Source organism: Drosophila tropicalis, unplaced genomic scaffold (assembly GCF_018151085.1).
Source record: "Drosophila tropicalis isolate 14030-0801.00 unplaced genomic scaffold, ASM1815108v1 contig_158, whole genome shotgun sequence".
In the NCBI taxonomy this organism is placed as follows: Eukaryota; Metazoa; Arthropoda; class Insecta; order Diptera; family Drosophilidae; genus Drosophila; species Drosophila tropicalis.
The window spans coordinates 12,553,330-12,565,635 of NW_027172602.1; the positions used below are offsets into that span (position 1 = coordinate 12,553,330).

The 12,306-nt window shown below is 40.4% G+C and overlaps 1 protein-coding gene across 1 annotated transcript; it reads right to left on the minus strand.

The window, feature by feature from the left end:
- Positions 1-230: 230 nt before the first annotated feature.
- On the minus strand, positions 231-9,668 carry svr (Carboxypeptidase D svr). The gene is given in 10 exon segments (XM_068303886.1): positions 231-1,037; positions 1,102-2,342; positions 2,415-2,638; positions 2,704-4,030; positions 4,115-4,232; positions 6,281-6,381; positions 6,456-6,808; positions 6,810-6,936; positions 7,030-7,265; positions 8,555-9,668. Coding segments are annotated over 10 exon segments (4,371 nt in total). The 5' UTR covers positions 9,020-9,668; the 3' UTR covers positions 231-858.
- Between the last annotated feature and the right edge of the window lie 2,638 nt (positions 9,669-12,306).

Genomic DNA, 12,306 nt, shown 5'->3' on the forward strand with positions numbered 1-12,306 from the left:
TTCCGTTTGTTTTGTTTGTGTTTCTTGATTATGTTTGGTTGTAAGGCTCAGTCTTAATTGTACTTTACTATATTATACGATCATACAGGAGGGTACAGAAATATTTGGATATATATGTGTATAATATATATAAAATCGGTAGTGTTTACGGAATCGGCTGTTTGGTGTTTCGCAAAGAGATTCGTTGTAGAAAATACAAAAAAAAAGATAACAACTGAGTCCACATCGCATAATATTATAAAATATATAGAGGTTTGATATTTATAGTTAGATAAATCGTAAAGCTGTCATGCGTACATCGATATTTTGTGTTTGTGTTTTATATATTATATATAATTACAAGATTTTGTTTTTTACTAACATTTCGCACAAGCAGACGAATGAAAAAGTGAAAGCTTATAACTGTTTTTCATTAGACTGCTCTCAATTCCAAATTCCAAAAGAAAAGCACAAAAATGTCGAGACATCTAAATGTCTATTTAAATATAATGGACGTTAACTGATCCTGCCTATACATATATGTGTATATATATGTATTTTAGCTGCTTTATGGAAAGAGTTTCAAATAGTTTGTTTTTGTTTTTGGAATTGTGAACAATCTTAGTTAAAATATATTATAATAATTGATATATTAATTGGGAATGCCTTGGCCCTAAAAATAAGTATCAATTAATTTAAAATTAAAAAAAAAATAATTGGGTTTCACTTTTTTAGCGCCTTTTCTTTCCTATTTTCTTGTAATTTTTTTTTTTTTTTGTTTAAAAACGTTTGAATCACAGTTATGTTGTGTTGTTGTGTTTACGGTTGGAGCAAAGTTTGGGGGCGGGGCAGGTGTCTAATTCTCTATAAAAATTGTGTTTAATGCCTCCGCCGATTGCCGTGATTATGCAGCATTACAATCTCATCGCCACTCTCGTCGGCCGCATCCAGTTCGGGTTGCAAATCATCGTCCATTCCATTGTCATCCGTATCATCGTCTGTGTGTAGAATGTGCTCCAAGTTCTCTTCATCGAAGTAGGGCTGAATCGTCATGCCGCCTGTGGTGCGAATAGAAATGAGAAGATGACAATGACTCTTTTTTATGGTTTGAGGATGACTTACGTTTAATCGGCGAACGAAACAGTTCCGTTTCACCATCATCGCCCGCATCGTCGTCCAGCTCGAACTGCTCTTTACCCTTTTGCGGCAGCAGCGAGAAGTTATAGTATGGCTTATTGCCACGATGTCGTTTATAGAACCAAAACTGGGCACACAGGACACAGATGACAACGCCCACAATGATCAATATGCTGGCCATGATGATGAACAGGAATCGGGGTAGACCAAAGACATGCTCGTTGGTCTTTAAATGGAAGACGATAGGTTTGGTGGGACTAGTTGTGTCCACTAGATGCACGACACGTGTGGCCTCAAAATGCCGTGGAGCCTCCACTTTGAGTGTTAGAATGCCCAGTGGTACGGCCGATAGACGGTATTCGCCCAGGCTGTTGGTAAAGTTACGCAAATGCGTTAAACCGGCTGGTAGAATGACAGAGACTTTGGCATTTCGTATGGGATGATTGTCGTTGTCCAACACGACGCCCGTTAAGCTGGTCGTAGTGGTTGATGTGGTGGTGCTGGTCAGGCCATTATTCTTCTTGCTCTGTATTTCAGTCACCTCGCCACGAATCAGTGTAAAGGCATGCAAGCGTATGGTGCCCACATCGATCTGTTGTCCCTGCTGCACCTCGATCTTGACAACCCTCGACTCATAGTTGGGGGCACTCACTTCGAGTCCGTACAGACCCTTGGGCAGCATCAGTTGGAAGCGTGCCGCATTCTTTGTGACATTGTAGACCATCGGATGCTCCAGTAGGCGAACAAAGGCCTCACGCAACGGTTGTCCCTTGTCGTTCTGCACCAGACCATTCACTCCCGTCTGGGTTAGCGCTAGGAAGTTTTTGATTTTCTCAATGTTTGTACGCCACACGGAGGCAATCTCATGATGTGTGGGCAAACGACAGCAGGACAGACCAAGTGTAAACATGGGTACATTGTACAACTTGTAGAATAGATTGGATAACCGCTCGGTCACCTCTTTGTGCATTTGCCGACTCGAAGTACTCTTGCACTGCAGCGGGGAATAGTTAAACTCGGTCCGCTGAATTCCATGGGCGAATTTCTCCAAGATGGACTCACCCTTGGGATAGCTTAGCTCGGAGTTGCCTGCACTGAACGTGAGCATCATATCGAAGCGTTCGCTGTGCAGGAACTGCAGCAACATATCTCGTGCGGGTTCCAATTCTGGATTCAATATGCGTTCGGCAAGTTCATCGGCCAGCACGGGATCACAGACCGAATTACTGCAATGCAAAAAATAAGTTTGTTTAGATTTCTAAATATATGTTTGAAATTCAAAGCATTCTATTTCTTACTTTGCATTGTAGATTTGAAAGACTTCGTCAAACTTTTGGGTTTGCGGCAGAAAATAGATTATGCTATGTTTCAGCAACTCAGTTACAGCGGAATCTTTAAGCTTATAGCCCTCGACCAGATGCCGGATGAGATTCAACATGATTTCCCTGCCCAAGGGGGCAGCCGTATCGAATAGTGAGCTAATTACCAGAAGCTTGAACTTATGTTCCTCTGGTTCGCCAATCTACAAATCAAATTGAAGGGAGACACATTTAGATAGTCACTTGAGACACTGAGACTCCTACTCACATCGGAGGTTAGCTTTAGGTAATTGAAGTAACTGCTAAACTCATTGTCCGCATAGCCAAAGGTCGCTATTTGTCCATTTTGATTCTCCAGCTCGGCGAGTCGTGCCCTAAGTTCGGCATTTGTGTGATATCTGGTGTTGACCACGTTCTCAATGATGCGAAAATCATTTGCCGATGCCCAATGCTGAGGATCGTCACGCATTAGGGTGACATCCAGGCGCATGCCAAACGGTTCTGCATCGGGTACTTCCACCTCCACACGCAATGGGGCAAAATCATCGGCCACTACCGTGACATTGTGCTGACCAGGCAATGCCAATTTCCAGTAATCCCCATAGGGGGTACTGTAGATCGAATGATTCGCGCCATCCAGTCGGATCACAGCTCCCGCTATGGGAGTGCCAATCGAGCTGCGTACAAAGCCATGGACACCATGATTCGCCTGCTCAATGAACTGGAGGAGCGGCTCACGATGTTCCTGCCAATATTTGGGCAACTCATTGGCCATGGGGAACTTGTCGCAGCCCATTTCAATGGTCAGTTCCAAACAACCGGCACGCACATAATTCCAATCCTGCATGCCGCCAGTCACACTATACCATTGAGCTCCATTGGTGATGCCATCCTCGAAGACCTCACTGCGGAAGAGTTCACATGGCTGACCCAGATGCATGGTGGGATGCGCCCGCGAATATACCAAGGCCAGATGACGGAACAAAGCATGATCTTCGGTGGGATTCAGTTTACGGCCATTGATATTGCCGTCCCGCAAACGGCTGTACGGATCATTGAAATCATTCTCATTGTCGTCGTACGGATAATTGGCCACCAGTGAGCCGCCATGCAAATTGGCCGATAGGACAAACGGCAGCGACAATGTCCAATTCATAACGGCCTCCACTTCGGGCTCTGTGATGTTATTGAACTTATCGGTGCCATATTGATCGGGAAAATTGCGATTCAAGTCGATGCCATGGGCATTGGCCCGCCCCGCGGAGCCCGTGCGATCGCCTTCGTGTGACATCTCATAGCCATCCGGATTCATGCTGTACAGAAAATGCATTCTCGTATTGTTCACCATGCGAGTGACTCGCTCATCGTTGCCAAATCGTTCCACCAGGTATTTGGTCAGCAGTAAGAGCATCTCCTTGCCCACCACCTCGTTGCCATGCATATTGGCCACATATTTGAATTCAGGCACACCCGGAACAGATCTTCCGGCAGTGGCAAAGATCTCTAGTACCCATAAATCACGACCCTCGACACTTTTGCCAATGCTATAGAGTCGGGTAATGGATGGATAACTGGCCGTAATGTTTCTTAGGAAGCTGCATCATAAATATACATACATACATATACACAAGGATCAGAGTAAATTTTAGTAATTCTCATATACAAATATAAATAATTACCTCTCCATGGTTGTGAAATTGTGATGCTCGAATTTGGTCGGTGTAAGAAAGCCATCAAATTTCTCCTTTCTCTCGTCAGCGGGTTCAGATCGTTCCACTTTCACTTTGTGATAATTGCCTAATTCAGGATCAGAATAAACAGACAAGAATACGAAACTTAAAAAACAGAAATTAGCTTAAATAGATGATGATCCCTGATGGATGATGGATGATGAGGCGAAATGGTACTTAAATGAGAACCGGGAAACCAATTTGTGAATGAAGGCGCAAAACAAAAAGGTAATTAAAAGCCAAAACAAAAGAGACAGATAGAGAGAGAGAGAGAGAGAGAAGGAGAGAGAAAAAGGATATAACCAAGCAACAGATGCAGGCCGACTCTATAAATAAATATCATTATCGTTTATTTTATTTTATTCATGCCAAAAAATCAATCAGACTGATGAGCAAATCGAAAGCAAAGTGCATTTTATTTAGCTTCATTTTTTGGTTTTTCAATATCTTGGTGTTGTTGTTGTTGTAGCTCTGATATTTGTAGTTGTATGTGTGTACGTGTGTCTGTGTGTGTGTGCATGTATTTATATTTGAATAAAGAAACATTTACAACACAATTATACACATTATGCAAAAATTGTTAAAAATCTTAAATCGTCTAAACTAACGACAAAAAAAAAAAAAAGAACAAATTTCATTCTATAGAACTTTAGTTTATCTCGTAGTTTTTGGCACATTTTTGTTTTGGCCAAAAAATAATAGTTAAAAAATGTGTTGCACAATTTAGGTACTTATTTGATTACATATATATAGGAATATATATATATATATATATACGTTGATATATTGAGGAATATTTGTTTCTTACTGATCTTTACTTGATTCAAATTTCATATCAAACAGAAATAATATGTTTTTAAAATGGCAAGGCAATAGAAAGGACAATTCTTCTATAATGATTCAATATGCAGATTAAGATTCTTTTTGGATATAGAAACGATAAGTCATATAGTTTTATTTTGCCCTTCCTAAACCTTTTAGTTTACGTTCTTTTTTGTTTTTTCTTTTTTGTAGTTGCCAAAAAGAAATGCAATTTCACACATAGATCGTAAATATATAAATATCTCTATATATGTTTTGTAGAATAAAAATTTGTAGTAAAGAAAAAAATGTTTAACAATTTTGAGTTTTAGTTTTTGTTCTGATAGGATTAACCATAAATCTATATATATTTTGTTGTATATATATATATGTATGTATCTCATTATATAGTTCAATTTATTTTTGTATATTTCTTCATATTTATCATAAAATTTGCGCATAATTTTGTTGTTTTTTTTTTTTTTTTTGGTTTTCTTTTGTTTTATTTTACACATGGTTCTCTTCTACTGCTTTTACACTTGCTTTCGTTTCCATTATGCGTTTCTTGAAAGAAGAATAAGTGTGAAAGAGAAGAAAACGGAGAATAGAATGGAAATGGATTGTTTGGCGGGTTGTTCGGGCTCTAGGAGACATTTGATGTCTTCCCAAGTGGCGGGGGAGGGGGGACTTAACAGTCAAACTTTTCATTCTATTCCGATTCCATTCCATGAATGTATATACAAATGATAGGGAAATGAAAAGATGCAAACAAAAAACAAAACAAAAGAAAAATAATTGTACATATTTTTACAAGAGAAACCTATAAATGTACTTTATAGTTTCAACTTTTTGCCATGGCAGCTAAATACATGAGAAAGGAAAAGAGAGCGAGATATATATAGAGGTGTTGGGGGGAGAGGATAACAAAACTAAAAGAGATTTCGAAATTAAATACAATAGCCTAAAACCCTTTTCTTTAAAATGATTCCGCTTTCAGAGGCTTCATATGAGTGTGCATATATAGACAGTGTGTATGTGTGTGTGTGTGAAAGAGAGATTTCAATACCGTGGTTGGGTAGGAGAATGTGGTTATGGAAAGTTATGTCTATGTGTGTGTGTGTGTGGTGCCAGCTAAAAGGATGCAGTATGCAATTGTGCAGTGTCATTATCAACATTATCATGAACATTAATCATTATCATCATCAACATAATCGTTCGATTTCCTTCATCATCATCAACATCATCATTTGTATGCAGATTTCATCGATCGTCTCTAATGTCTAAAGAAATATGGACTATATAAACTGCTAATACCATCATATTTCGTCTCAAGGGGCAACAGTTTGAAGTCGATACGCAAAGCCTCTGCATTATTATTGGTCACACGTATCTCCTGCGGTGTACTCGATTGATATCTGCAAGGCAAATAAATCCAAAAAATTGGATATGAAATCACAATTTCATAAACAATCAATCATCTTATCATTACCCAAAGGCTGCCGCATAGACACTATAGATTCCAGGCGTCAACAATCGCCAGTACTCTCCCCGTTTCGACGTGGTTATGGGTTTGTCCTCCAATCCAGAGACTATAATACTGGCATCCACAATCGGATAGCCGTTGCCATCCTGCACGAGACCCTTAATGCCGATATGCGCCTGTCTCAAGAGTTCCAGCAATGGACGCTTATTGCGTTGCCATTCCGTGGGCAATGTACTGGCCAATGGGAATTTGCAGCAACTCAACTCGATGGTGAGTTCAAAGCAATTGGTAAAGGCATAATTGAAGTCCTGCATGCCACCGGATAGTTCATACCAATTGGCACCGTTTGTAATGCCCCCCATTGAAGGTATCATTGCAGTTATTACCGCGTCGCATGATCGGATGATTATCGGAGTATGTGTGCGCCAATTGCTTAAAGACGCGATCATCCGGTGTCAAGCTCTCCTCGCAGCATTCATTGTGGGCTCTAACAATCGATGGCGATGGCGATGGTGATGGGAGAAAGAAATACATTAATTCAAAGTGCTCAAGGCTTATTCTGTCGTATGCAAGCACTTACATGGAATTATCATAAGGATAGCTGGCAACAACGGCTCCGCCATGGAAATTGGCAGATAATACAAATGGTTTGCTCACTATCCATTCGGCTAAAGCTGCTGTCTCCGGCTGGCGGGTTTGGGCACGCAACTGATGGACGTGCGGTTGCTGCAGACGATCCGGAAAATCACGATTCAAATCAACGCCAGCCGCATTGCCACGACCCACATAGTTGGGCAGAGATTCGCAATGGCCCTCCTGCAAAAAAAAAAAGCCAAAACACATTAAATATATAGAGTTGGTTTAATTTGGGGGCGTTGGTGGAGGGGTGGGCCGTTGGCGTTATGTCAGATATCATGAGTATCAGTGGTAATATACATATATTAATGGACGACAACAAAAGTTTCACCCAATTTGGCATTCAAAGCTTGTCTCTCCTTTTCAAATTGCTCTCTCTCTCACTCACTTGCTCTCAGTCTCGTTTTCTACTTTTAAATGTCAGTCAGGTGTTGGACGGCGTGGGGGGTAGGGGGGCAAGTGGGCTTAGGACATAATCAATGCATATATATCCACATATGTAAATATATAGATTGAATGCATAATCACTTTAAAACTGGAGCAAGTCAATCAAATCAAAAGCAGAGTTCCAGTTTTTTACCTTATCTCAAATGTTTAATCCAACGAACGCACATGAACTCCGTTCCCCCCTCTTCCCACTCCCCACGATAGACTTCTCACACCATTGTGTACTTTCAATTGTGCTTAAGCAAATTATATAATTAAATTTATAGAATAAAATGTATAAAGTTCACATAATGAACAGAAAAAATGATCAGTCACGCTAGGCAAACACATTCCCCATGAGGAGGAGATGGAGAAGGAGGAGCAAGCGGAGGTGGCTTGTTGGGCAGAGGGGATTCGTGAAAGAACACACGTGTGGCACCCAGCATGTAAATTCATTTAGGGTTTAATTAAGTCTAAACCGAACTTTGAGCTTAAATGTAACTTGATTTGGAGTTCTCTTTCCTCTAAAGAGAATGTTTCTAATTCTAAGCGCACCTGTCGTGTTAGCATGAAACAAAGAAAACGTTTCCATATGATATCTAAAAGATATATGTACGTATCGGTCTAAACATTGAAGCCTATCTACAACAATCACTCACCCACTCAACCAGTCAACAACATTAATTTTCAACATTTTTTTTTGCCAAAGATAATGATAGTTTCCTGTGTGTGTGTGTGTGTGCAATATGTCAACATTGTTATTTGGGGCGTGGCAAAAGGACGGGTGCGGAGGCGGAAGGTAGGCAGGAAAAGGTTTATGCCACCCGCCCCCCCTAAACTTCATATCATCTACTCCACCCACACAACACATAACAATTTCACAGTTATTGATTTTTTTCCCCAACAAGAAAAAAAGGGAATGGAACACAGACAGAGAGAGATAGAAAGAGAACGAGCTATACTACAAACAGGTGACATCTCCGCGCTCTCTCTCCTCTCTCTCTCTTTTTCTCTCTCTTCAAGTGTGTGCGAGGCTCACATACCTTGGACAGGGCATAACCATCGGGATTCATGGTTGGCATCAGATAGATATCTGTTGAATTCACCAATTGACCAATCTCTAGGTTCGTCTCGTAATTTCCTAGCAAATATTGAGCCAAATAGATAAGCAGCTGTCGACCCACGGTCTCATCCCCGTGCATATTGGCTATGTACTTGACGGGCGGAGTAAGTAAATTCCTCTGATGGGCATGTCGGGAGATTTGCAATACCAACAAATTTCGTCCCTCCAATGAACGTCCCAGACTATGGACAGTGGCCAGCTCCGGGTATGTCTTTGCCAATCCGGCAAAGACATCCTCTAGCTCCTGTTGACTAGCATAGTGTGGATTATGCAGAAAGCTTTCATCCTCCTGGATGATATACGAATGGCTGCTGGACGAGAAGATCGCCAGCATCATCAATGGCCACATCAGGGATGTTATCTTCATCATTATCAGCTTCATCATTGACCTCAATTGGGTTTGGTTCGTTCGCCTGCTGTTTGGTTATCACTGGCGTGCAAATTGAAAGCTCCCGTTTCCTCACCGCTCCACTCCAATCCTCTCCTTTCTCTCTCTCTCTCTCTCGTTGCTCCTCTCTCCTCTGTGTGTGTGTGTAATAATTCTTCTGTTATTCTTACGCCTCTTCGTCGTCGTCGTCGTCGTGCTTCTTCTTGATGTTAATTTTATTTGTTATTGTTGTTGTTTTTTTTAATGTTTAAATTTCGTTTTATTTTGTTTGGCTATGCTCTCCTTTCAGCACACACACACACACACACTGACGCACAGCACACACCAAACGGCGGCGGCGGCGTGTTGTGTTTGGCTTTGTGGTCTCTTCTTTTTCTCGTCTCTTGTTGTTGTTGCTGCTGCTTCTGGTCGCTGTCAGTGTCGGCGGTGTTTGGTGTCGTCGTCGTCGTCCGTTTTGTCCGTGGTGGCGGCGTATATGGTTGATGCAGCTCAGCTTCGTAAAATGTACTGTTTGAAAATTTGTTGCGTTGATTGGCCTTAAGCCCGTGCCGCTGCCGCTGCCGCTATCGCTGCTTACGTCGCAATGCTCTGCTGCTGCAGAGAGTCACACAAAGCGCGCGCTAATTGTAGGGAAATTACACGGCAGCCCAACCGCGCTGCCGCCCGCCTCGTCTCAATTGACGGTTTTTTCTTTCTTCTACATACATATACATATATTTGTGTTATTGTTGTTTCTAACAGAAATTAATAGTTGTTATTATATCAAGTTTTTAATTTTTTGAATATGGCGCTGCTTCGAGTTGCGGCATTGCCAGATGTAAAGCGTGCAAGGCGCCGGCGCAAGTAAGAGAGAGAGAGAGAGAGAGAGAGCTTGACAATGTACGTCAGTCGTGAAGGATATTTTTAGCCAAAGAGAGATAAAAAATCAATAATGACGTCGCATTGGCGTCATAGCAACAGCATTCCTTGCTCCTCCACTGTTTCCCGTTATCCGCATCTGAGTGTGTGTGTGTGTTATCTTGTGAGCCTCTGCGTGGGTTCAACACCCACACAATGGCACGTAATTTCTCTCTCTCTCTTCTTACACTTTCATGTTTGGTTTTTGCTCGTCGATGCTTATCAGCAGAATTCCCGGACATTATCATTGTCGTCGGTTTTGCAGTCGGCGTCGCAGTCACGTCTTTGCGCTCTTAATACCCTGCACTTACAAATGCTTAAAAAAAACCCATTAATAATATTTACATATAAGGGATTTCACTCACTAGAAATGTCTTGAATAAACCAAATGTATGTAGGTATTCAATTTCCTAAGCGAACTGTAATACTTTTTTATTTAAAGGGCATTGCGGGAGCGGCTTTTTAACATTTGTACATTGTTAAACTGAGAACATTTAGCACTGAGCAACAGTTTCGTATTAAACTGGGGTTTACCAATTACCGTTATCACGGTGCAGACGTCGGACATTTAAAAATTTGTTGTATTACTGAGGAAAACATAGCGATAAGCAAATAGTTAGAAACCCACACAACCCAAACAAAATTTCTGACTGACTCTTTGACTTACATATATTTTTTTCTTAGAATTGACATAGGTCAGTTTTGGGATCATCATTTCTTATATTGATAATAAAAAGAAACATACACGTACGACATAACACAGATACATACACACATACATGGGTACATCAGAGCACGAGCGGGTGTCAGTGGATTGAACAAAAAAGAGTATCAGATTGACATACTGCTAGAAGCTACTTCAAAACTGTCAACGGAAATTGGTTAAGCTACTACTATTACACTTTGGAACCACCTGCCCCTTCACCCACCCATCCCACCTTCTCGATGGGTAAGGTAAACCGGTTGCATACAAAATGCCTCTCAATTGCAGGAAAAGTAAAAAACAAAAACAGAAAGAGAATATGTAAGCCGAAACTTTGTGTAAATATCGACGATGGCTGCGACGGCGGTGGGGGTGGCGTTGGCGGCATCATTTGTGGTTGTCATTTGTGTGTAACCAGTTTTCTTTGAAAGATAATTGCAACCGTTTGTTTTGTTTCTGCAATTGCAACACCAAAATCAAACACAAATGACGTCAGGTGTTAGCTGTTAAGCTGTCAAAAGCCAAAGCCCGAAACGACAACAACTTGTACCTTGTTTCTTCAAAGATTTATGACAAGAAGCCATAAAACTGTCGAAATAAACTATCTATGGCCCCCAGTCACTTATCACGCAAATCAATTGAAGTTATGCCCATTTGAATGCCAACATTTTAATCTAATCATCACTAACTAACCACAAATTCCAACAGACTAAGAATATGTCAACGAAAGATTATCCCCAAGCAGTGTATACATATGTATGTACATATATTTAGAAAAGGTTTTGACACCGTATTCATCAATTGTTTTTATTTTAGGTAGTTAAGAGAATGCCTAAAGGGAAAAACATTCGCAATATTCGCATTAAAAGTGAACAACAATTGTCTTTTGGGGGCGTCGTTACGCTTAAGGGCCTAAGATTGTGAAATGTGTTGTAGATAACATTTAAATACAACAAATTACACAAGCTTAAGTGGCTTATTTCATGTCATTAACAAACTACCACTAGATCTTTACTTTATTGCTTACTTAGGCAACTACAAATGGAAATTGTTGTAGTTGCTTGAAATGGCTGGAACAAAAATAAAATGGATTGACAGAAAACTGGATTGCTAAAAACTAGCACACGATAAGGCGCAAGTTAGCTTACATCAACTGACTAGTTTCATGCAAATCACTTTTGGAAAAACGAAATAGTAACTTATACTAAAAGCAGAATAGAATCCGAATGATCCGACCAACAAAAACGCCTTGATATGGGAAGTTATATAATAATTCTAGACCAAGAGGGGGAAAAACGATTATTTTGTATATTTTGTAAATAAGTATGTATATACTTAATGCATTTTATTTGGTTGATTCTATTGTTGTAAGGAAAAACACTTGCGCCAGCACGTTGAGTCAAGTCAATAAAATTAACTTAAATATGTTAATATAAAAACTGTTTATTGATCAAGTTTACATACAAAGTCCTACAAGTCTCGAAAGAGAGTCAGTTCCCAAGTGCTATTAATTATAGTCTATTTCAATCGTGACCCAAAACGAAGAACCAAAACTAGAGCAAATAACTTTAAGCTAATTTTCAGGTGATCTTGGATTCAGTTTGATGGAGAGAGGTGAAAGAGAGAGAGAGAGAGACATGGGTGGAGAAAGCAAGTTATCTATAAATGGGGGAAACGTAGTAAA